This window comes from Ranitomeya variabilis, chromosome 7, assembly GCF_051348905.1.
Source record: "Ranitomeya variabilis isolate aRanVar5 chromosome 7, aRanVar5.hap1, whole genome shotgun sequence".
NCBI classification, from domain to species: domain Eukaryota; kingdom Metazoa; phylum Chordata; class Amphibia; order Anura; family Dendrobatidae; genus Ranitomeya; species Ranitomeya variabilis.
In genome coordinates, this window is record NC_135238.1 from 179,862,281 (window position 1) to 179,888,663 (window position 26,383).

General features: G+C 45.7%; 1 protein-coding gene across 6 annotated transcripts in view; it reads right to left on the bottom strand.

Annotated features, from left to right (window-relative positions):
• Positions 1–26,383, bottom strand: part of DIP2A (disco interacting protein 2 homolog A) — a 113,173-nt gene that overhangs the window by 34,197 nt on the left and 52,593 nt on the right. For 2 of the 6 annotated variants that reach the window (XM_077272394.1, XM_077272393.1), the window contains exons 2-10: positions 23,309–23,380; positions 21,204–21,323; positions 16,107–16,226; positions 15,634–15,876; positions 15,174–15,302; positions 14,967–15,086; positions 13,978–14,175; positions 12,391–12,482; positions 11,435–11,545 (exon numbers count right to left, since the gene is read on the bottom strand). In XM_077272394.1, the coding sequence (XP_077128509.1) occupies positions 11,435–11,545; positions 12,391–12,482; positions 13,978–14,175; positions 14,967–15,086; positions 15,174–15,302; positions 15,634–15,876; positions 16,107–16,226; positions 21,204–21,323; positions 23,309–23,380 (1,205 nt within the window). The remainder of the gene's footprint in view (positions 1–11,434; positions 11,546–12,390; positions 12,483–13,977; positions 14,176–14,966; positions 15,087–15,173; positions 15,303–15,633; positions 15,877–16,106; positions 16,227–21,203; positions 21,324–23,308; positions 23,381–26,383) is intronic. The other 4 variants (XM_077272396.1, XM_077272398.1, XM_077272395.1 and 1 more) reach the window with 3 other exon arrangements.

Here is a 26,383-nt window from a genome sequence, read left to right on the forward strand (position 1 = left end):
TCGCTACCTCTTCCTAACTGATCAGTTTTAGATTTCCTTATGAACACTAAAAGGAATGAATCAAATATTTTAACATCTTCCAGCCTGAGCCCTGATGGTTCAGCTTTTTTTAGGGAAACTATTTCACCCACTCTGAGAGCTCCGAAAAAACAGATGGGAAAAATGGCGTTAAAAAGCAGGGCTTCTTCCGGATTTGAACAAACACTAATCAATGATGAACAAATGCCTTTTAATAAGGATAAAGAAATGGGGCGTCTAGAATCAGGCAAGAATTTTTCACGTTTTAGGCCCTTCAAAAATTGTTTGACAAGAAAGAGCTCAGTTAGAGCTAATCTACCATGTGCTTTCATGAAAAAGGAGATTCCTGCGAAGCATTTAGCTATCGCCGAGTAAGACAAGTTCTTCTTGAGCAAGGATTCAGCAAATTGCAAGGCCGACAGAGGATCAGATGCCAACACTTCAAATCCCTGAAGATCACAAAATTCAGTCCACCTCTTCCATGCGGCTGAGTAGTCAGCCCATGATCGTTTGGACAGGGAATTTTCTATAAAATACGGGACTAAGCTGAGATCACGTCCCAAACTGATGGAGGACAATAGGTCGCTTCTTTGTCCGCTAAAGGCACCTGTTGGAAAAAATTAATCCACTGACTATTCAATAACAGCTCAGTTAAGTTATTAAATTTGCTAACTCCTGCTATTGCCTTCAGCCATAAGTTGTTCTTTAAGCACAATAAAACTAATTGTCTCAAAATTTTGGCGGCTCGAAGGTTCTTGGAGGATAATGTGTTGATGGCAAAAACGACCGCTTGATTGGAAGAGTTTAGAATAATTCTTGAATTTTGTATCTTATTGCCCCAAAGAAAAATGAGTGAAAAGATAGCGAAGAGTTCAATGACCAGGGAATTATTAATAATCCTATACAAGTTAGGTTCCTCAGGGAAGTTCAGGCGAACCCAATGGGATGAAAATAATAGACTGACTCCTAAAGAAGCATCCGCGGAGAAAACCAGCGGGATGGAATCCGCGTTGACAAATGGAGATTGTAAAATTGATCTGCCATTAAAGTCGGACAAAAACGATAACCAAATTTTCGCATCCTCTTTGAGCTCCAAGCGAGCTCTGATATGATGCTTAGGCGAAGAAACGCCTTTTGTGGCTTCATAGAGGCTTCTTGAAAATACACGACCCATTGGGATTACCCTAAGGGCAAAATTAAGGAGGCCTAGTAGCGCCTGTAGATCCTTCAGGGTAATTTTTTCACTAGCCAAAAATTCAGAGAGGGCAAAGCGTAACTTCCTAACCTTAAGCTCAGGAAGAATAGTTACCATTTTTTCGGAATCGATTGTGATCCCTAAGAATTCGATTATATTACATGGACCGACTGTTTTCTCCTGGGCGATTGGTACGCCAAAGTGTGCGCACAACTGTAAAAATTTGTCCAAAGTAGCTTTACATGCAAGGGAATGAGGAGGGCCAACAAAAAGGAAGTCGTCAAGGTAGTGGAGAATTCCGGCTTGAACACCGCTGGTTTGTAATACCCAATGAAGAAAGCTTGAAAAATTTTCAAAGTAAAAGCAGGACAATGAAAAGCCCATTGGAAGGCATTTGTCGAAGAAGAAACAGTTATCGAAGTGAAAACCTAAAGAATTGAAACCCATAGGGTGAACGGGTAAGAGTCTGAAAGCCGACTTTATATCGGATTTGGCCATTAAAGATAAATAGCCAAATTTTCTTAGCAACTCTAAAGCACCGTCGAAAGAAGAGTAGGACACTGAACACAAATCTTTATCAACTTCGTCATTTAGCGACTGACCCGGAGGAAAAGATAAATGGTGGATTAAGCGAAATGAACCGGAATCTTTTTTAGGAACCACCCCTAAGGGTGAGATGCGAAAATTTTCAAAAGGGGGAGACAAAAAGGGGCCAGCCACCCTGCCTAATTCTAATTCATTGAAGATTTTTTCTCTGGCAACTTCCGGAAAAGCAGAAATGGAGGATAAATTTTTGACTATAATGCAACCTTTCCCTTCAAAGTGAGGAACAAAAAAACCAAAATAAAACCCATCAAACAAGAGTCGGCTAATCTCCTTGTTTGGGAATCTGTTTAGCCAATTGACCATATTTTCCAGTCTCACTGGTGTCTGGGCCTTTAAAGTTAGGGTCTTTACCTGAAGATTGCTGGGCCGCTTGTTTCTTGAAGCATTTGGACATGGGGTGGGGATTGCCGCAAAACGAACACTCGTGTCTGAACCTGCAGTTATTACTCCACTTGCAAAAGGACTCGTTGAAGGCAAAGCAGACGCCTTTTTTAGGAAAGGAACTGGATGCCTGTCTGGTGCCAGCGTGCCTCGATGGGAGCATTAGATTAATCCACAGGCCAATATCTTTCGTACCCCATTTGACCTCTGGGTGAACTGATAACTTGTGTCTAAAAGCCTCATCGTAGTGAAGCCATGCAGCCCCGCCAAAGTTTCTATACGCTTCTAGAATAATATCAACATGTTGAAACAAGCTGCTGCAGAGATTAGGGGATTTCTCCCCCAAAACTGCAGCATATATGGCGAAGGCCTGAAGCCAATTATTAAAGGATCTAATATTGCGCTTACTATCCTCAAAATCCGACTTATCCTCTTTTTTCTCAGGCTTTGGGGGGTGATCCCTGCGAGGAAGCAGAGAAAACAGGTCGATATAGTTATTGTTCCAAATAAGCTCCTTCACAGAAGGGCTTAAGTGGAAACCTAAAGGGGAAAGCTCGCACGTTAGTGCCTCCTTAAACGGATTCAGAGGAGTGGAGCTAAGAGAAGGCACTTCAGAACGCGCAGCATTAATACCAGAAACCCCTGTGGGAAGGGATACCACATCCCCCAATGTTTCACAAATGACAGATTTAATAATATCCCTCAAATTACCGTGGGGAAAAGAAATGTTAGAGATCTCACCCCTGGATTGCTATGTTTCTTGACGACGCTCTCCAGAGCCGTCTGCGCTCGAGCCCACAGGAATAGGCGAGCACAGCTCTCTGATAGTACTTGATTGAAGGTCCTCTTCATCCTCGGAGGATAGCTCTGGCATTAATAGAGCCGGCCTTCTTTGCTGTTCCGATGCAAAGATGGCCGCTCTGGAGCGAGAAGAGGAGGGGACCGCGGCGCTTTTACGGCCCTGCCCCTCTCCAGATCTTCCGGCCGTCTCCTGTGACGTCGACAGTTCCTGAGGGCGACGGCCGACATCCCGCACAGGGCTGCGGGACTTCACTGAGGTACGGCGCTGCCGCTTCTTAGTTGCTTCACTCACAGTGCGCCTAGGGGCTGGAGAACTTGCTGCTGCAGGTGGGGCGGACCTCGGCTTCCTGAGGCGAGATCCGGAGCTTGCATCAGTCTGGGCGGCAGGAACTGAGCTTGGCTGTGGAGGTAGGGACTCCGGTTCGTGAGGGGGAGGAATGGCTTCGGGGGCTGCCGGTAACTCTTTCATGGCCAGACAGCTTTTCAGCCAGTCCAAGCCGTCTTCACCCCCGGCCCTGGCTAAAAATTCCTGCATAAGTTTCTCCATACTAGCGCTGTGTCTCTTCTTAGCTCTGCGCCAGCAACTGAGGTAAAACCAACTGCCAATCAGGCTATATAACTTGAAAAAACCGCCAAAAGCTCTTTCAACCAATCAGAATTCAGCAGGCTTGCCGCTCAAAATTGGCTAAAAATAGACTGTCACAAATCACCACAGATTTTGACTTTGTGTTAACATAAAATGGCTCCAAATAAAAACCCTAATAGAACTACTCGAGCAGGGATTGTAAGGACATGAGACCCCCGCTGTATTGCTTTAGGGCTTGAGCGGGGGGGCTTACATTATCCCCTGTCACCCTCCCAGGTGCTCCAGGGTCTTTATGGTGGCGGTCCTTGCCAAAGAGTCCCACTCACCCCTCTTCTCGGAGAGGGCTGAGAGGAAGACGGTGGTCACCAGCGGTGACTCTCCCCCTTGTCTTAAGGGTCGAGACAGTCTTCTGGACGAAGGATTCCTTTTCCAGCGACCCCTCTCTCATTGGGCCCCTGGACGATCCTCTCTCCCTCTACCTGTGGAACCGGATCATGCAGGTACAGCGCTTCAGAAGCCGCTTCCCCGCAGCCCCCCTGTCTAGATGTACACACAGAATCCCGGCCGTTTTACTTTCACTTTCACCGCTGCAGCAGGCCACGCCCCCTCCTCGGGTGCGCTTTTTCGGCGCTCTTTTCCTCCTCCACTCAGGAGGGCTCTTACATCTCGGGCACGCCCTTCCTTTTCGGTGCGGCCCTATCAGGAGCCTTGGCTTATTCCGCACAGCATAGCCCCTTCTTCACCGCTGGCACTTCCTGCCTCAGCAGCTCCGTGCACAGGAGAATCGTGCGTTGGGGGACACAGACAACTCTGCTCTGCGGTGCGGTAGGATTGCGACGCTATATTGGCCCCTTCCTCGGTATTATCCATCCACTGTAGGCCCTTTAGTTTTTTCTGTAGTATAGTGCTGCAGAATATCCTTATGTCCAACTCTTCTGGAGCCTGCCCTACCAAACCTACCATAACTCACTACGCCTGTGCTTGTTGTAAGATAAAGTGGTCAGTAGGCCAATCGTCGCCTCTCTGCCAGTCCTGCAGTCCTCCTGTCATGTCTGCCCCGCAGGAAGCTTCTGACTCTCGGGATGGGGGCGCTCCCTCTCCCCCTGAGTGGGCCGTTGCTATCTCGCAGTCGGTCTCTGATTTGACTAAGGTATCTCAGTCCCTGGTCCAGGCGCTTGAACGTCTTCCACAGCTTCCTTCAGCCACCAGTGCTCCGACCGTCCCACGTGGCGAGTCGGCCGCACCTGACCTTGAACCACAGGGAGACAAATCAGCCAGCCGCTCCAGAAAGAGGACTCTGTCTGGCTCTTCGTCTGGTTCTCCGGGTCCCTCCGCAGCGCTCAAACTGCTCTCCTCCTCCCAATTCCCCTCTTCGGAGGAGGACATTGGGTCTGATGTGGATTCCCAGTCCGGTTCTGACTCCGATTCAGACCAGGCTTCTACCATGCAGGCTGTCGTAGATAGTCTTATTTCGGCTATATCACAAACCCTCAAACTAAAACAAGACGAGGTTTCCCCCAAGGATTACTCTGTCTCTTAAGCGGGTGAAGTGTCCCTCTCGCTCCTTTCCTACTCATGCGGAGTTTGAGTCTACCCTGTCTAAACACTGGGAACATCCTGAAAAACGTTTTTCGGGTAGAAAACATCTGGATGTGCTCTATCCCTTTAGCGCCGATCTTCTCTCCAAGTGGGATGAATCTCCCAAGGTCGATCCACCGATCTCCCATCTTTCCTCCAAGACGGTTCTCTCTTTACCGGACGGCGCGTCACTTAAGGACGCATCGGACAGACAAATTGAGGCACTGGCCAAATCAGCTTTCGAGCCAACGGATGCTTCCCTCTGCCCCAGCTTCGCTTCCACCTGGGTGGCTTAGGCCATCTCTGCCTGAGCCAAGATTCTCCATCGGGGCATTTTGGCTTTGGCCTCCCCTACAGAGCTGGCTGACCTCGCAGACCAGATTAACCATGCAGGAAAATACCTTTTCACTGCCTCCCTAGATGCAGCAGCTTGTTCGGCCAGGGCAAGCAGCAACATTGTCACTATTCGCCGCATTCTTTGGCTCAAAGTATGGAATGCAGACGCTACTTCCAAAAAGTCTCTCACCAACTTGGCGTTTCAAGGTTCCAGGCTTTTTGGTGCTCGTCTGGATCAAATTATCTGAGACGCGACTGGGGGCAAGAGTACCTCTCTCCCCCAGTCCAAGCCAAAACGCTTCTTTAACCCAAAGGGTCCTCGAACATTTCGCCCCTTTCCTGCCTCAGATTCCTCATCGCAACAAGAGCGACCCGCTACCACAGGTGAACGTAGAAAACCCTCTTACAAGCCAGCTCCCATGTGGAGATCCAGGGCTCCTCCTCCTAGGTCTTCCGGACCTCATTCCAAGTGACGGGTCGCCCCCACCTGGTAATCTTTCCAGGGTGGGAGGCAGGCTTCTTCTCTTCAAAGACACCTGGCTGTCAGTGATCAGCGACGCCTGGGTCAGAGAGATTATTACCTCCGGGTACAAGATCGAATTTTCAACCCTCCCGGAAAATCGCTTCTTTCTCTCTCGTCCTCCAAAGCAACCGTCCCATTTACCCGGCTTGCTTCAAGCCGTAACGTCTCTAGTCGCCGCCGGAGTCGTAGTTCCTGTTCCTTCCGAAGAACGTTTTTCCGGGTTCTACTCGAACCTTTTTGTAGTCCCAAAGAAGGACGGGTCTCTTCGTCCTATCCTGGATTTGAAGCTTCTGAACCGCCACGTCCGACCTCGCCACTTCAGAATAGAATCCCTGAGGTCAGTGATCGCTGCTATGGAAACCGGGGAGTTCCTCTGCTCGGTCGACATTCAAGATGCGCATCTTCATGTTCCCATCTGCGTACGGCATCAGAGATTCCTTCGGTTTGCAATCGACGACAATCACTACCAATTCACGGCTCTCCCCTTCGGTTTAGCGCCTTGCCCGCAGGGTCTTCACGAAAATCATGGCGGCGGTCTTGGCCCTCCTTCGTTCCAGGGGGATCCTCGTTATTCCCTACCTGGACGATCTGTTGATCAAACGGTCCTCTCATCTAGACTGTGCCCACAGTCTCCAGGTCTCCCTGGACACACTGACCAGTCTCGGCTGGATTATCAACCAGACAAAGTCCTCTCTGATTCCGTCCCAACGACTGTCCTTCCTGGGCATGGTGTTAGACACGAACTTAGCTCGGGTCTTCCTCCCAGAGGACAAGTTCTCAGTACTCCTCAAGGCGGTCCGCCTTCTCAAACGCCCAGCTACCCAATCACTTCGGTTCTGCATGGGAGTCCTGGGAAAGATGGTGGCCTCCATGGAGGCTGTTCCTTTTGCCCAGTTCCACACCCGTCCCCTCCAGCTATTCCTCCTATCCACCTGGAACAGGTCCTTGGACTCCCTGGACAGTCCCGTCCACCTTCCTCTCCAGGTCCGTCAGTCCCTAACCTGGTGGACGCTGTCCTCCTCTCTCCTGAGAGGAAGATCATTTATTCCCCTTCAGTGGCAGGTCATCACCACCGATGCCAGCCTTCTCGGGTGGGGAGCAGTCTTCCGACAGCATATGGCTCAGGGCCGTTGGAGCACCCAGGAAGCTCTCCTTCCCATCAACCTTCTGGAGATCAGGGCAATCTTCCTTACGCTAATCCACTGGCAGTCTCTTCTGACGAATCTTCCCGTCCGCATCCAGTCGGACAACGCCACGGCCGTGGCGTACTTAAACCACCAGGGCGGGACTCGCAGCAGCCAAGTAATGGCAGAAGTGGAAAAGATTCTTCGGTGGGTGGACCGCCACGTTCCAGCCATATCAGCCGTTCATATCCCCGGGGTCGAAAACTGGGCAGCCGACTTTCTCAGTCGACAGGGCCTAGCAGCGGGCGAATGGTCTCTCCACCCCGCAGTCTTCAATCAAATTTGCCTCCGCTGAGGTATGCCAGACGTCGACCTTATGGCGTCCCGGATGAACCACAAGGTCCCTCAGTTTGTCGCCAGGTTCCGGGACCCTCTTGCCGTCGGCCACGACGCTCTGGTAATTCCATGGCCCCAGTTTCAGTTTCCCTACCTGTTCCCACCCCTCCCCTTGATTCCAAAGGTGGTGAAAAAGATCAAGTTGGAAGGGATTCCAGTCATACTGATAGCGCCGGACTGGCCAAGGCGGCCGTGGTACGCCGAGCTCGTAAACATGCTCGCGGACACTCCTTGGAGAATCCCGGATCGCCCAGACCTCCTCTCGCAGGGACCTCTATACCACCAGAGTTCTCAGTCGCTGAGTTTAATGGCATGGCTGTTGAGGCCGCAGTCTTGAAGAACTCGGGTCTCTCTTCCCAGGTCATACAGACCATGATCAGAGCCAGAAAACTGGCGTCTTCCCGTATCTACCATAGGTACTGAAAAGCATTCTTCCAGTGGTGTGAAACTAATGGAGGTTTTTCCAATGTCTTTCTCTTCCAGAGCTTCTCGGTTTCCTCCAGTCTGGTCTCGATTCGGGCTTATCCCTCAGCACACTCAAGGAAAAAAGTGTCCGCTCTGTCGATCCTCTTCCAGAGTGACCTTTCCTCCATTCACCAGGTTCGGACTTTTCTACAGGGAGTTGCGCATATCGCCCCTCCTTTCCGTCCTCCCTTGGAACCTTGGGACCTTAACCTGGTCCTTGGTGCTCTTCAGGCTGCTCCCTTTGAACCTCTTCATGACGTGCCTTTTTCCCTTCTCTCTTGGAAGGTCGCCTTCCTCATTGCCATTACATCTATCTGGAGGGTCTCCGAGTTGGCAGCTCTGTCATGCCGTTCCCCCTTCCTGATTCTTCATCAGGATAAGGTCGTTCCTAGACCGGTTCCCGAATTCCTTCCCAAGGTGGTCTCAGCTTTCCACATCAACGAAGACATTGTCCTTCCATCGTTTTGCCCTTCTCCGGCTCATCCTTTGGAGAAGTCCCTTCACAAGCTTGACGTGGTCAGGGCCATTCGGGTATATCTTTCTAGAACCGCTCCTTTCCGTCGATCCGATTCTCTCCTTGTCGCTTCCGAGGGTCGTCGGAAGGGTTTTCAAGCGTCTAAATCCACTATTTCGTGCTGGATTCGTTCGGCAATTTCAGAATCGTACCGTGTTCATGAGGCACGTCCTCCTCCGGGGGTGCGAGCTCACTTCACCAGAGCTGCCGGAGCTTCTTGGGCTGTTCGCCACCAGGTCTCCGCCTTGCAAGTTTGCAAGGCCGCAACCTGGTCATCTTTGCACACGTTTACGAGGTTCTATTGGGTTCATACCCAAGCCTCGTCCGATGTAGGTCTTGGTAGGAAGGTACTGCAGGCAGCGGTCGCACATCGGCCGACTTGAGACCTTTTCTCATTTTCTTTCTACCCACCCTTTTCCGGGACTGCTTTTGGACGTCCCATGGTTGTCCTGTGTCCCCCAATGAAGCGATAAAGAAAGAGGGATTTTTGGTACTTACCGTAAAATCTCTTTCTTGGAGCCTTCATTGGGGGACACACCACCCTCCCTAATTGTTTGTTCTGGTACCGTGATTGGGGCCTGGAGGCCCTAGTTGAGCTGGTACTTTTACTATTATGAGTTCTGTCGCTTCAACTTCTTTTTGCACTAACTGAGGTGCTTGGTGCCTGTCGGTGGGTGTATACTGCCAGGGAGGAGCTACGCCTTTTCCTTTTTTTGCATAGCGTCAGCCTCCTAGCAGCAGCAGCATACACCCATGGTTGTCCTGTGTCCCCCAATGAAGGCTCCAAGAAAGATTTTACGGTAAGTACCAAAAATCCCTCTTTTAATCCGTAAGTGCTCTGGGTGTGATGAAGCACTTACCAAGGGTTTGCCCTTTGGCTCTATTTTCTGCTCACTTCAGCTTGACTGACAGCTCACTGGGTCTGCGACGCCAAGCAATCTCACGAGTGTGTATTACAGTCTCAAAGTCAATGCCCGGGGTAGGGAAAGCATTACGCAGGCACAATCAGAAGAACTTGACTTAAGCAAGCCAGAACGCTGCCAATCAAGCAGAAGCAGGTGGTGTTAGGTGGGGAATACAGCCAGGGAGGCTGAGGCTCGGGAAGTGCTCAATCACACCCAGAGCACTTGCATTTGGATTCTCTGCAATGATGGAATGGTCCAACTATATAAAGATATGGATTGCCTTTTCATCTAAAGGTGACATGTCCATTTAAACATTTTCAGGGAAACATATGCTGACAAATTCACTGAAAAGGGGTTTTAAAAAAATAGAAAAAAAAGAAAAGAAAATACAATTTTTAATAAATTCTAAAATGTCTTTAAAAAATAATTATATTCTCATTATGTCTAGGAACGTAATCACTATAGACTTAAAATGGCTGCTGTGTTGTTACACAGAGAGAAAGCAATACTAAAATGTTAGTAGGACTGGTACCTGTGAGCATGTGCAGCAGGAAGCTAAACTGCTGTGAAATTAAGATAGCTTGAAAGTATGTGGTAAAGATTACCTCCAGGGAATACAACTCTTCTGCATTCAGAAATACAGGGTAGACAGCAGTGTGAGCAGCCTCTTACCTCAGCCCCCCTGGTGTCTCCAGTATTAAATCACATAGACAGGGTGGACAGCAGTGTGAGCAGCTTCTTCTTACCTCAGCACTCCTGATATCTCCAGTATTACATCAGATAGGCAGGGTGGACAGCAGTGTGAGCAGCCTCTACTTACCTCAGCACTCCTAGTATCTCCAGTATTAGATCAGATGAATAGGGAGGACAGCAGTGTGAGCAGCTTCTTCTTACCTCAGCACTCCTGATATCTCCAGTAATAGATCAGATAGACAGGGTGGACAGCAGTGTGAGCAGCCTCTTCTTATCTCAGCACCCCTATTATCTCCAGTATTAGATCAGATAGACAGGGTGGACAGCAGTGTGAGCAGCCTCTTCTTACCTTAGCACCCTGGTATCTCCAGTATTAGATCAGATAGACAGTATGGACAGCAGTGTGAGCAGCCTCTTCTTACCTCAGCACTACTGATATCTCCAGTATTAGATTAGATAGACAGAGTGGGCAGCAGTGTGAGCAGCCTCTTTTTACCTCAGAACTCCTGATATTTCCAGTATTAGATCAGATAGACAGGGTGGACAGCAGAGTGAGCAGCATCTTTTTACCTCAGCACTCCAGGTATCTCCAGTATTAGATCAGATAGGGTGGACAGCAGTGTGAGCAGCCTCTTCTAACCTCAGTACTCCAGGTATCTCCAGTATTAGATCAGATAGACAGTAGTGTGAGCAGCAGTGTGAGCAGCCTCTTCTTACCTCAGTAAACCAGGTATCTCCAGTATTAGATCAGATAGACAGGGTGGACAGCAGTGTGAGCAGCCTCTTCTTACCTCAGCATCCCTGGTATCTCCAGTGTTAGATCACATAGACAGGGTGGACAGCAGTGTGAGCAGCCTCTTCTTACCTCAGCATCCCTGGTATCTCCAGTGTTAGATCAGATAGACAGGGTGGACAGCAGTGTGGGCAGTCACTTCGTACCTCAGTACTCCTGGTATCTCCAGTATTACATCAGATAGATAGGGTGGACAGCAGTGTGGGCAGCCTCTTCTTACCTCAGTACCCTTTGTATCTCCAGTATTAAAAAATATTTTCCTATGTGTGAAGGGAGGGGTGGAGCTTCCTACTGCACATGCTCACAGGCACCAGTCCCATTAACATTCTATGGCAGATTACTTTCAGTGTAAGAAGACAGCGGCCATTATATTTCTATAGTTATTACCCCCAAACAAGAGTGATTTGCTAATTAAAATGTATCTGAAAATTTAGAATAATATTTCCTTAAGTTCCTTCTGTTTTTGTATTTGTGGAGAATCCCTTTAAATAGATGGAAATTGCTTGCGGTCACGATTTACCTTCCTAGTCAGTGGCACTTCGATGGGCACAGGAATAAGGTCTGAAAGAAGACAACCATAAAATGCTACCATGAACATCACAGGGTCACTATTCGGAAACACAAGAGCCACCTGCAACATAAACAGCCGTTTGTGAGATCAACATTCCCTAACTAATAAGTAGCATAAAAATAACGAAATACATAATATAAGACAAACTCAACCACACATCAAATGACGCTAATGTAGTCAATATTTCTTCAGTAGCACAAGGAAAGTTGTTCCTTCAGTCAGTGAGATGCATTGTCCTTGTTCAAGAAAAATCGCTGCAATCACTCGGTGCGCCTGCGTGTGCGCCAACTCCGGCGCCATTTTATTGAAGATCTGAAGACCAGATGTGGAATCTCACACTGCGCACACGCCGCCCACCCAAAGTTGGCAGAGAGAAAGTTCAAAACGGAGGCAGGTCACTGAATAACCAGTGATATGTATAAAGACCGGAGGCAGGCGGAGAAGCCCGAGCAAAAGACGACCGAAACCCACCCAGATGCACCAAAGTCAACAGAAAAAAAAAAAACTTAAAATGATGATTAAAAAAGAACCACTGAACGGATTCCCTCAACAAAGGTATAAATTTAATCAGTGTAACAGCGCCAATATGGCTGCACCTTTACTTTATAGTGATAAATCCTGCTGACTGGTTCTCTTTAAGGAATAGGGGGGAAAAAGCACTAAAGACAAAGAAAAAAAAGATCTATTCAGAGGCTTGTCTGTCTGCAAAGTGGTCACGGGCAGCACAAGACTGGAATACGCGACGTGAGCAGGTCACACAATACGGTCCATAGATCCCATGTAGTCATATGACCGGCCTCTCCAAGGCTCTGCGCCTCCAGCCAAATACATAAGATACCACAGACTCTTTATACCACAGCAGTCATCTCCAGACATACTCTCTATGCGCCTGTACATTTACCTACCCTGTCTCCCGGCTTAAGGAGAGACTCATTTTTGCTGGTCAGCTTGTTTAACAGAGTGTATGCTAGTTTAACACTTCGACTCCACAATTTACCTAAAATTATAAAAATTAAACGTTAGCACATTTAGCCTCCATTACATATCACAGCCACGGCATAAATCATACAAAAATTAATATCTTTTAGTTTCATCCTGTTAAAATAATCAATTAAAAAAAGAGTTATATGTCATATTCTTACACAGTATGTCGCCACCTGGTGTTCTAAGTGTATAGCAACGTGCAGGTCCAGCTGATGGTCACCCATGCTCAGTCACGCTCCCAACAGCCCAGTCTGCACAGTCGCCCCCGATAACAGCAGAGTAAGCAGCCAGTAGGGCACAAAGCTATTTCTACGGATTACTCTAGTAATCAAGGGGTCACACATGCAGAAAACTAGCTGGGGAACAGTGACTGAGCATAAAGGATTAAAAGAGTTAAAGGGGGTTGTCCACTACTGCACAAGCCTTTATTAAGGGTTCCAGGGAGGAGTTTGTTTTTAAATTGATACTTCACCTCCTAGATAGACACTGGTCATCCCATAGTCAGCACTGTGTCCTCCACCAGTCTACTAAGATCAACATGTGGCGGGGGGCGTCATAAGCGCTGCAGCCAATCAGCGGCCTCTGATCGGCTGCAGAATTTACTTTTCATCTTAATGGACAAAATCGGCTGGGATGCAGCACTGACTATGGGAGAGTATCTCCGGCCTGAGAGAGGAGCAACAATTTATTTTTCTTTGCCTCCCTTGACCCATTGATAAGAAAATGTGCAGTAATGGACATCCCCTTTAAGCTTAGTAGATAAGAACTGTACATTGCTATACAATCTGAACACCAGGCGACGTCATACTATCTGTAAAGGTCATAATGTTTCACCAGAGATTTTATTTTTATCATTCCGATCTATACAGTTAATCTTGGACCACAGTCATTCAAGAGAGCGGGGGTCCCGAGCCCTCCATCTGAACGGAGGCGCAGCTGAGCACATGCACTACCACTCCATCACAAAGTACAGCACTCAGCGAGTCCTACAATGAATGGAACACCAGACCGCCGTTATGACTGGCACAAAAATAATCAGCCCAGAATCTTGTACCTTAGATTGAAAATTAACAAACAAAATGATGGACCTTCATTTTTAAAGTTTTCTGTCCTGGTAACTTATTGTCATTAAAGGAGTGTTCCCATTATAAAAACTTATGCGTACCACAGGATGAGTACTGAATGTTAGACTGGTGGCGTCCCAGCATTCTTGAGAATGGGTTTTACCTGTTTCATGGAGCAGCGGTTGTGCATGTGGACTGCTGTTCCAATCCAATTCTGTGAGGCGGATGGAGAAAGCCGAGTATATCGCATGGCTACCTTCATCAGTCCCACAGTCTAAGCAGAGATGAGGTGTCCATTGCTTGACCGCCACTACATTCAAAGGTAAGACACAGGACCCTCACTTTTGTCATAGGTGATCACAGGGATCCAACACTATAAAGCCTTTAACAGATAGGAAAATCCTGTAAAACTTTTATTAATATGGCTATTTTTTTTCTACTTACCATAGGTTAGTGTGTACATTGCTTTGCCGGTAGTGTCCAAAGAGGTAAGACATGGGGTTTTTGGTTGTGTAGTCCCCCAGCGGTGAAGGGCTGTCAGCAACGAGGGAGGCCAGTTAGACACAACTCCAAGAGGTTCTCCTTTGAGAAGTGCCATTTCTGTTCCTTCTGCTTTTGGCTGGTTGGGGTCTGGCTGTTGAACTACATAATGTAAAAGCAGGGCAGACTTGATAAAGTAGGAATATAGAAAGAAAATATTTTGTTTTTCTAAAAAGAAGTCTGTCAGCACAAAATAACTTAAAACCAAGCAAAGCTGCTCGGTGCACCCTTGGTGTGGACAAACAGTTCAGTCATCTTTCCACCTACTCATTTTCCACCTATCTCTGCCCTTCTAACCTTTGGTTGACAGTTCTGACTTTAGAGGCACTACAGAGAGAGGAGACTGTCTTGCATCTATCTCTGTCCTTATGTGGTTTCTCCAAATCCAGAATTGTAAATCTAAGATGAGGAAAGCAGGACCGATATGAGCAATGGGAGCTCGCCTTGGAAGCCACTAAACAGGTTTTCCCTTAACTATACTGTAAGAGCCACACAGGTATATATTCTTTACAGTGTGTATTACGGTGGACAAGGTGCAACCTCAATTCCCAGATTCATGCCCCAAATGTCAAAAGGGCCTGGAAACTTTTTTTTCTCCACCTTCTTTGGGATTGTCCAGAGGTTAGAGGATATTGAGCCCAAGTGGATCAGTTCCTACACAACCATATGAGAATCCCCATCACAGATGACTAGAGGACTTATCTACTACTTGTTGACCCTGAACAATACCGAAAAGACTGTAGACAGATTATTCCTGAAAGAGAGGGAGGAGGACTTCAGGAGCAGAAAGATGAACTGTTTGGCCACACCAAGGGTGCATCGAGCGCCTTTGCTTGGTTTGATGAGTTGTTTTGTGCCGGTAGACTCCCTTTAAATTATCTGTAAGCTCTTACCCTCCAGGAGCTCCTCAAAATCATCCACAAAGAACTCTCTTAGCGGAGGACGCTTTGGCCTTTTTAGGGTATTGAGAAGCTGCTGAATTTTAGAAGAGACCCTGCTGTTTACGGGCACACCTATTGGGGAGGAACGGTAGTTTCAGGCTACATTGCGAATCTGGTCTTAGTATTGTCTACTCAAGGCATCTAATAATACTAACGCACCATCGGCTGTTTCTAATATGTTGCTGTTGAACCCCCGTGGCAGTCCACGCACAGATGCCACCTGTGGACGCTCATGATGAGAGTTTCCTAGGAGTCCGGTAGTCACGTCAGGTGGTGCGGAAACACTCTCTGGTTATCAGGATGAAGAACATGACATATGGTTCTGATCATTGTCTGAAACCTTATGAAGGCACCCAATGATCACATACCCGTCTTGGTCAGTGTCATGACACAAAAAGTAGTTACAAACAAAACAAAAAAAAAACTATTTTGAGTTAAAATTTCTAATTTATATAGTTAAATGGTTACAGCCATATAAGCATTACCTCCAAATATGATTATCCACAAACCTTTATAGTGATATTGTTAAAATGTGTCATGACATGTCCCAACTACTTGGCCAGTCTGCCGTTTCTATCATCTTTCGGTAAGATTTGGCAGCACATGCCCTGATACTGACCTATCTGGGCATGTGCCATGAGGTCTGCCAGCATGGTGGCAGCTGCGATGACGGGGCAGTTGTTGGAGGCCGCAGGCTTGGCTCCTGGGTGGGATGAGGTGGAGGATGCTGATGATGAGGTGGAGGAGCCCTGGGTTACCCTACTAATCCAGGGCTCTACACTCGAATGACCTTGCAGCGGAGTGGATGTGATGCGTCCCTGACGGAGCAATGAGCCCTCATCCTCCGAAGCTGACGAGGTGTCTGTGAGTAAAATAACCGTGGATACCTAAATATCAAAACGTCTTTGTACAATGTCTAACACATTAAGGAACAAAAAAAAAATCATAGAGAATGAGAAAGCAAAAGGCATTGTATGAATGAGACAACGCACGCCGCGACACAACCAGTCGTTGGGCAGACAAGGCCCTAAGGATCCTTCTCCAGTCAATGTGGGGCAGTACGTCAAGTAGAAAAAAACAATGTATATTTACCTGGCGGTGTGTATGTCTCTAGTGAGGGCTGGACGAGAGCGGAGCGGCGTTTAGAAGGCATCGGCATTTTTCTCTCCTTGTATTTTGCCAAAGCTGCTTGCACGGCTTCTGTGTGAACATCTGCACAAGAGAGAAGATCCTGGTCTATGGGTGGACACGTGACTCGTAGCCCAAACAGACCGCGCAGCAAGTTAGAAAGTACTGAGCTTAGGAAATCCTAACTTACATATAGAAAACTCCCAGAAAAAAAGTAAAATGCTACCTAAGCATTTATATAGGGGACTTAATGGGATTTCGGCTTATAGAGTATAATGGTGCTGATACAGTGTATGTGCGCTCTGTCGTGTATCATTTTAAGGCATGTACGCCTACTGGAGGTTGACACTCCAACGCAGACTACCATGCTTCAGTGTCCTCCTCCTGAAGGCGTAAATGCCCGAAAATTATGCACGACAGAGCGCACGTTCACCATTATCAGTACCATTATAGTATACGGCTCTGTTGGCGCATACACCAGATTCTTGTTTTGTGGGGGGGCTTGAACGTAAGCCCCGACTGAGCCAATGATCGGGTGGATAAACACAGAGCGAAAGCACCCTTAATGGTATGTGCACTAAATTTCTGCATCTCTTGGCAGGAAAAAAAAAGCAGCGTAAAATATGCACATTTTTGCCACTTTTTTATCGCAGATTTTTCCCCCACTCATTAGTATGGGTGAAATCTGCCGCAAAACGCTGAAAGAATTGACATGCAGCAAATTTAAATCTGCAATTCAAAAATAAGCATCATGTGCATGAGGCTTCAGGATTCTCATTCACTTTGCTGGCATCAGGAAACACTTCGGGTTTTATAATAAATCTGCACAGAAAAAAATGCAACGTGTCCACACAGCCCGAATGTGACTTTATATGCAGCTAGAACACCAAAATGTATATTAATTATAGAATTTTTATAGAGGTGAAGTCCCTTATATAAATGTTTAAGTAGCTGAATTTGCATTTTGGGAGTGACAGACTCCCTTTAAGATGTTGGAGACAAGAATATCATCCCATTACATGCAGGAATATACAGTAAAGACCAAAAGTTTGGACACCTTCTCATTTAAAGATTTTTCTGTATTTTCAGGACTATGAAAATTGTGCATTCACACTGAAGGTATCAAAACTATGAATAAACACATGTGGAATTATATACTTAACAAAAAAGGGTGAAACAACTGAAAATATGTCTTATATTCTAGGGTCTTCAAAGTAGCCACCTTTTGCTTTGATGACTGCTTTGCACACTCTTGGCATTCTCTTGAGGAGCTTCAAGAGGTAGTCACCGGGAATGGTTTTCACTTCACAGGTGTGCCCTGTCAGGTTTAATAAGTGGGATTTATTGCCTTATAAATAGGGCTGGGACCATCAGTTGTGTTGTGCAGAAGTCTGGTGGATACACAGCTGATAGTCCTACTGAATAGACTGTTAGAATTTGTATTATGGCAAGAAAAAAGCAGCTAAGTAAAGAAAAACGAGTGTCCATCATTACTGTAAGAAATGAAGGTCAGTCAGTCTGAAAAATTGGGAAAACTTTGAAAGTGTCCCCAAGTGCAGTGGCAAAAACCATCAAGCGCTACAAAGAAACTGGCTCACATGAGGACCGCCCCAGGAAAGGAAGACCAAGAGTCACCTCTGCTTCTGAGGATGTTTATCCGAGTCACCAGCCCCAGAAATCGAAGGTTAACAGCAGCTCAGATTAGAGATCAGGTCAATGCCACACAGAGTTCTAGCAGCAGACACATCTCTACAACAACTGTTAAGAGGAGACTTTGTGCAGCAGGCCTTCATGATAAAATAGCTGCTAGGAAACCACTACAAAGGACAAGCAACAAGCAGAAGAGACTTGTTTGGGCTAAAGAACACAAAGAATGGACATTAGACCAGTGGAAATCTGTGCTTTGGTGTGATAAGTCCAAATTTGAGATCTTTGGTTCCAACCACCGTGTCTTTGTGCGACGCAGAAAAGGTGAACGGATGCACTCTACATGCCTAGTTCCCACCGTGAAGCATGGAGGAGGAGGTGTGATGGTGTGGGGGTACTTTGCTGGTGACACTGTTGGGGATTTATTCAAAATTAAAGGTATACTGAACCAGCATGGCTACCACAGCATCTTGCAGCGGCATGCTATTCCATCCGGTTTGCGTTTAGTTGGACCATAATTTATTTTTGAACAGGACAATGACCGCAAACACACCTCCAGGCTGTGTAAGGGCTATTTGACCAAGAAGGAGAGTGATGGGGTGCTACGCCAGATGACCTGGCCTCCACAGTCACCAGACCTGAACCCAATCGAGATGGTTTGGTGTGAGCTGGACCACAGAGTGAAGGCAAAAGGGCCAACAAGTGCTAAGCATATCTGGGAACTCCTTCAAGATTGTTGGAAGACCATTCCCGGTGACTACCTCTTGAAGCTCATCAAGAGAATGCCAAAAGTGTGCAAAGCAGTCATGAAAGCAAAAGGTGGCTACTTTGAAGAACCTAGAATATAAGACAATTTCAGTTGTTTCACACTTTTTTGTTAAGTATATAATTCCACATGTGTTAATTCATAGTTTTGATGCCTTCAGTGTGAATGTACAATTTTCAAAGTCATGAAATACAGAAAAATCTTTAAATGAGAAGGTGTGTCCAAACTTTTGGCCTGTACTGAATGTAAAGTAAGGTTCCTGTAGTCATGATAATTACTTACTGCCATAAACTAAACCTAGTAGTGCAGATGCTTTAGACCAGTGCTTCTTAAAGGGGTTATCTGAGAATAGAAAACTATATACGGTATAAAAGAAAATGTCACCATACATAATTTATTAAACGCTTTTAATTAGCAAATCACACTTGTTTTGTCTTGGAAAGTAATCCATAGAGTACATTAAAACCAAGGAACGTTTTGTTACACAATGCTGGAGACACCAGGGTGGCAGACGTAAGAGGCAGACACTGCTGTCCACTCTATCTGATCTAATACTGGAGATAGTAAATATAGGCAAACTGACTGAACAGCAATCCAATCTGAACTAATGCATAACCAAAAAAAGACTTACATAGCAAACAGATCAATGGCTGCACTCAATTGTACTAAAGCAATGGAAATGTGCGATACATGAAATGTGAATAGCATAATGGCTTGTGAAATCTATGAAAAAACACATGAGATGCTTAGCACAAGATTTGGCCAAAAAATGTGAGCCCATCCACCAAACGTCAGGTACCCATCCGATTTGAGATTACCTTGACGTTTGGTGGATGGGCTCACATTTTTTGGCCAAATCTTGTGCTAAGCATCTCATGTGTTTTTTCATAGATTTCACAAGCCATTATGCTATTCACATTTCATCTATCGTTGCTTTAGTCCAATTGAGTGCAGCCATTGATCTATTTGCTAATACTGGAGATACCAGGTGTGTTGAAGTCAGAAGAGGCTGCTCACACCGCTGTCCACCCTGTCTATGTGACATAATACTGGAGATACCAGGAGTGTTGAGGTAAGTAGAGGCTGCTCACACTGCTGTCCACCCTGTCTGTCTGATCTAATACTGGAGATACCAGGGGGGCTGAGGTAAGAAGAGGCTGCTCACACTGCTGTCCACCCTGTCTGTCTGATCTAATACTGGAGATACCAGGAGTGCTGAGTTAAGAAGAGGCTGCTCACACTGCAATCCACCCCATCTGATCTAATACTGGAGATACCAGGGGGGCTGAGGTAAGAAGAGGCTGCTCACACGGCTGTCCACCCTGTCTATCTGATCTAATGCTGGAGATACCGGGAGTGTTTTGATGTAAGAAGAGGCTGCTCACACTGCTATCAATCTTGTCTTTCTGAAAATTTAGCAACTGCTTGACTTTGAGATAGCTCAACAGGACGTGGTATAGATAATCTGGTCACAGCAGCGGAGCTTGTTACTGAACATGCTCACAGCCACCTATCTTAGCATTTTAGAGCAGGATTCGGTCAGTGTAACAAGACCGCAACCATTTTAATTCTGTAGTAATTGTCTCCCTACACAAAACAACTGTGATTAGCAAATTAGGTATTTATAATGAGATATCCTTTACATTTTTATCTTTTTTTTTTATTCATACAGTACCCCTTTAATCTGCTATGGTTCTCCCTTGTTCTCGGTGAAACGCAGAAGGCAGGTGTGACAAAGGTGATCATAAGCACCAAAGGCTTTTTATGGCTGCAGCAATTTATTGTTAAGAAATATAACTCAGGCATTTTGTGCTTATTATAAAGTTCAGGGGACAAATGAAAGGTAAATTAAAGGGGTATTCCCATTTCCAAGATCCTATCTTAATATATAGTAGGTTTAATAATAATAATATTAGCAGATACCTCCAATTAGAAATGTAGTATAGTTCTTCTGATATGCTATGTCACTTACCCTATGTACACCGCACTGCGGTAGCTTAGGCATCTATGGCTACGGTCACTAACAACTAACTCAATATAGGAGTGGTCGTAACTATGGATATCTCAGCTACTGCAATAGCTAATCAGAAGAACAATACTACATATCTAATTGGAGGTGTCTGCTAATATTATTACTCTTACACCTACTACATATTGGGATAGGATTGTGGAGATATAAGATATAAAAATGAAAAAATGGAAAAGCACAGTATAGATGAATTTATATATTTTACATATTCATTTTATCCATTTCTTGGCATGGGCATGGTACCATGTTATGGCTAGTGAGATTCCAATAGTAAAAGTTTGACAAACCATGCTTCATAAATTTTGCAGCTTTATATGTATATTTTGTGTTGAAATTGTATTATTTTATCCCCAAATCATAGTGCTACTGCGCATGATGTGTTTTTCAAATGATTAACTAACGTCTATACACAAGAAGTAGAATGGGACATTTCTGCGTCCCAGTGTATGGCAGGAACAATTTTATTTATTTTTTTTAATGAAAAGTCACAAGCATTGAATAGCTTATATAACCTGTGTATACCCTTATGTTTGTTTCTTAGAGGAGAAAAGTGCTGTCCAAAACTGGCACACACTTATCAGCATGCACAGGGCCACATCGATCGTGCAGGAGCACTAACCAGATCGAAATCGCTCATCCCGTGAGCTGGTAGAACGGGACCTCTGCTGCTTGTTTGTGGTGGTTGTAACTTGTGTTGTGCCCAGGAGTTTGCTGTCTGTTTGTAGTGAAGGGTCTACACCTAGCAGGGGTAGAAAAAAAAAATAAAAAAGTAAATTTATTAATAGCTAACAATTAGCATCAGGCTGTGGTCAGAATTAGTTTGGATTTTCTGTTTGTCTCTTCCGTTTTTAGGAACGTATAAACTGAATTAATGTCCAAAATGGATCTGCTGCATAACGGAAGAAGAGGGACCACATTAAATATTATGGGGTCCATCTGGGTTCCATTAAGTGTCCATTCTTGTTCCTAATTCTAAAAAACAAGTAATGGAAACCAGAGAGACCCCAAAATAATCAGTGTTTAGTTCTGCATGATGCACTTACGGGTGGAAGAAAGGCCCTTCCGGCTGCTATATAGTAAAGGGTTCTTTACAGTTCGAGCAGTAAGACCGTGGAACACCGAACACAGGAGGCAATAATGGCCGACGCTACAATAACAGCTTTTCAAATAAGGCTGGACGATTTCCTCAGTGCAAATAACATTGTGGGTTATAGGTAATTTAGTGACGAAATGGATAATTGGTGGAGAAACGTAGAACTTGATGGACTGGGGTCTTTTTTCAACCTATGTAACTTCTAAAAATTGACACGTAATGGAACCCAGACGGACCCCATAATCATTATTCTGGTTTCTCTGCTTCCTCATTTGCATTAGTTACGAACGTATCCATTTTGGACAATAATTCCGTTTGTTCAGGGAACAAACAAACAGAATGTCGGGACGGAAGTGTAAACGCGGCCTCATTTCCCAAAAGGTAGGCACACCGGCCAAAAAACAGCGATGATCCTTGTAGTTTACCTGGATTTTAGCAGCCAAGCCCTGCATTATTCCCGAGGTCTGTGTCCCCATATTTAGGGCTCATGTTTTGGATTCTGCCGGATCATCTGGATTTCCCTGCTGACACCTAACTATTGACTCATTTGTTCCACACTTATTTCATCTGGCGGGGATCACAGAGCTGCAGAGACGGGGGTCTGCAACAATTTGGCTCTAATCTACTCAGAGAGATTAAGAGAAACCATTCTGTCAGCAACTAAACAACCAGAACAGCCGGGAAAACAAACCGGAGCAGGAGACTGTAGACAGGTCCCAGACTCAGTGTAATCTATCCGCTCAGCGATCGGGAGGGAGGAGAACACCGGCCAAGGCTGACGTCACCGGCAGGGAGGCACTGGAATATGCAAAGCCTTATCAAATAAACACGAGCAGAGATCAGGGAAACTAATCATGGATTCTGGACCGTTTTTTTCATTATATATACAATTTTCATACTTTTTTATAATGCTCGTAACTATCGTTTGTACAACAGCAGCAGCCGCACCTGGGCCATGGAGACTATGAGGGCGATAGGGTCCCTTTGGTCTAGATAAGGCGACCAATATCATTAACCCCTTTCCCAAAAAGGTGATTTTTCTTTTCATTTTGGAGCAGATCTGCCATGTTGGTTATGCTGATACTTGTCAGCTCTTGTGCTGTGAAACGTCAACCAAAGGAGCTGTCAGTCAAGCAGTGCTGGGAGGAGAATAGAGGCTCGAGAAGTGCTTTCGCGCATCCATAGCACTTCAGCCACATTTGCATATAGATTTAAACCATGATTTGTCGGTAATGGAGGAACGGACTGGCTAAATGAAGATCTAAAGATATGGCTGGACTTGTGTTGGAAAGAGCTACAAGTGCATAGAAATAGTTAGATAATATGACAAATCCCCTTTAATGTTTGTGGTTTACAAAGATTTGGCCAGATGTTTTTTACTATTTCAGTGTCCGTCCAGAGTTTGCTCTGTGGATTTCACATGGAGGAAGTTTACTGTTAAAACCAAGCTCTGTACGTTGGGGGCAAAGCCTTAGTCACGTGTTTTTTGGGGGCCTAGTGAAGCAGCTGAGGGTCCGTCTGTGGTGATGGTGGACTTCATGCAGGACACGTTACGGGAGTTTTTTAAGTTCGTCCTCACCAAATACACAATCACACTCGGCTCTCACTATTGATGCTGAATAGGAAGTTACCTTGGATGAGAGGAATGTAGCGAGCCAGAAGTTTAGCCCTCTTCTTCTCATAACCTTTCTGGGTTATGTCTCCTGGAAGACACAAGAGAAGGGGTGATGTCAAAAAGTACAACTCACATGACGACAAGGGGTATTCTTACTTGGGAGCTGGGGATAAAATATTAACTTCATTAGACCCACTTCATGAATACAATTATTTAACTTGAACCCGGATTCCAGCAATTTATCACTTACTAAACTTCTTATTGAATGCTTCATAAAATCAGTATTTTATCAGCCTGAGAATAAATCACTGAAGGACTAGTAAACCTGCTGCCATGTAGTCCAACCCCGCCCCCACCTCTGATTGGCAGCTTATGCACAAATTACATAGAAAGCTGCCAATCAGTGGCGTGGGCAGGGTTATACAGAGCTCAGCATTCAGAGAACTGCTAGATCTGCAGCAGAGAAAACAGTTTTTAATCAAAACGACAGCACTCAGTAAAGTAAGTGACACATTGCTGGAACCAGGATCTTGGCCCCTACATTATGCTGCTCTCAGATGGGGTAGCAAAAACCTGATGACAGATTCTCTTTAAAGAGAATTTGTCAGCGAGATCACCCCTCTAAACCATTAATATGGGCATATAGAACAGTGAAAGGTAAACACATTGTTTTTAAAGGGACTGCATAGGTTTGGGACTAGAGTCTGCATTACCTATGTAACGGGACAATAGTGGTGATGTGCACACAGTCACATGCGGGACTGCATGTATCTGATTTGAATATTTGTGGTCACATGCCGACTAGATGTGCTTCTGCTCCTCTAGAGGGAAATTGGGAGAAGCAGGATTATACTAGATGGCATGTGACCGCAAGCATGCAAATCCGAAACTGCTCGCACCGACAGTGCTTAGAAATAGTCATCACAGCTGTCTGCAGTCACATACAGTAACTGCACACTTTTGTCCTAAGTCTGGAAACCCCTTTAGGGGTTGTCTTGTATTTGATACTAGATGGTGGCCCGATCGGGTATTCTAGAATATGCATGTCCACGTAGTATATTGCCCAGTCACGTAGCATATTGGCCAGTCACGTAGTATATTGCCCAGCCACGTAGTATATTGCCCAGCCACGTAGTATATTGCCCAGCCACGTAGTATATTGCCCAGTCACGTAGTATATTGCCCAGTCACGTAGTATATTGCCCAGCCACGTAGTATATTGCCCAGTGACGTAGTATACAGCACAGAGCCACGTAGTATATTGCCCAGTCACGTAGTATATTGCCCAGTTACGTAGTATATTGCCCAGTCACGTAGAATATTGCCCAGTGATGTAGTATATTGCCCAAAGACGTAGTATACAGCACAGAGCCACGTAGTATATTGCCCAGCCACGTAGTATATTGGCCAGTCATGTAGTATATTGCCCAGCTATGTAGTATATTGCCCAGCCACGTATGTCACAGATTTAAAAAATACAAAATAAACATATACTCATTTTCCAGGGCCCCTTGTAGTCCTGTCGCCTAATTCTCGCGCAGGCCCGGTGATGACGTCGCGGTCACATGACCGTGTCGCGGTCACATGACCGTGACGTCACGGCAGGTCCTTCTCGTGCAGGCGCGCAGGACCTGATGACGTCGTGGTCACATGACTGTGATGTCATGGCAGGTCCTTCTCGCAGACCATCCTTGCCACCGGAACCTGCCGCTTGCATGGAGCGGTCACCGGAGCGTCGCGAGGAGCGGGAAAGGTGAGTATATAATGATTTTTTATTTTTTAAATTATTTTTAACATTAGATGTTTTTACTATTGACGCTGCACAGGCAGCATCAATATTAAAAACTTGGTCACACAGGGTTAATAGCGGCGGTAACGGAGTGAGTTACCCGCGGCATAACGTGGTCCGTTACTGCCGGCATTAACCCTTTGTGAGCGCTGACTGGAGGGGAGTATGGAGCGGGCGCCGGGCACTGACTGCAAGGGAGTAGGGAGGGACTAATCGGACTGTGGCCGTCGCTGATAGGTCGCGGCAGCCATGACAGGCAGCTGGCGAGACCAATCAGCGACTTGGATTCCATGACAGACAGAGACCACGACCAATGAATATCCGTGACAGAAAGAAAGACAGAGACGAAAGTGACCCTTAGGCAATTATATAGTACATATTGGATCTTCAGTAACGAAACCGCTCTCTTGCTTCCCAACATCCTGCTTGCCAGGGTGCAGTATTCACCTACTCCTAATGATTGACAGTTCAGATTGGTGGCGTAAAAGTGATGATGGCCTGAAGTGTGCGCCCTCCGAAAGTGCTGGCACTGGCAGCTTTACCTCTGGAGCAATAGAGAATCGCAGGGACACTGATGGTGGCTGGATCCAGCAATCTGCCCAGCCTCAAAAATAATTATTTCGCAATAACTTTTGTAAGCACTGCCTTTCTTGCCTAGGAAACCGGCCACCACTGATAGACAGCAGAGGTGGCCGGTTACCTAGGCAATGAGACCAGAGAAGAGCTCAACAGTGGATTTTTAAAGTAGAAAATTAAGTAATTTTTAAGAACTTTGCAATTTTACACATCATTTATATTGAGAAAATAAAATCTATACTTTATTACATTTACTACATGTATATTGAAAGTAATAAGTTCTCAGAAAAAAACACCAAAACACGTCTATATAACTAATATTAGTTTAGATTCTATTAGGACTATATAAAAAAATAATAAATAATAGAGCATTAATATCACTTTATTAAGTAAATAAATCATCCAGTTCTCAGAGAACAGAACAATCAAAAATCGATAGTACATGAGCGTGAGATGAGGAGAGGTTGTTGTAAGCCTTGATTATCGTGGACGGGGGAAGAAAATCCCCCAAATATGCTGCCAGCGAGACGGTAACTGTAAATACAAGTAAAGTCACAGACCGTCCCCGCGGGAGGCAAATTTAATGCATTGAAAATCTCTTTATTACAAGACGGCTTATCTCCCGAGACCCTGCATAGGGGCGAACAGGCAACATAAACCCACACTAAGCCCTATAATGGGATCCACCACTGGGCTTCAAACACAAGATAAGCAGCCGTCCCTAAA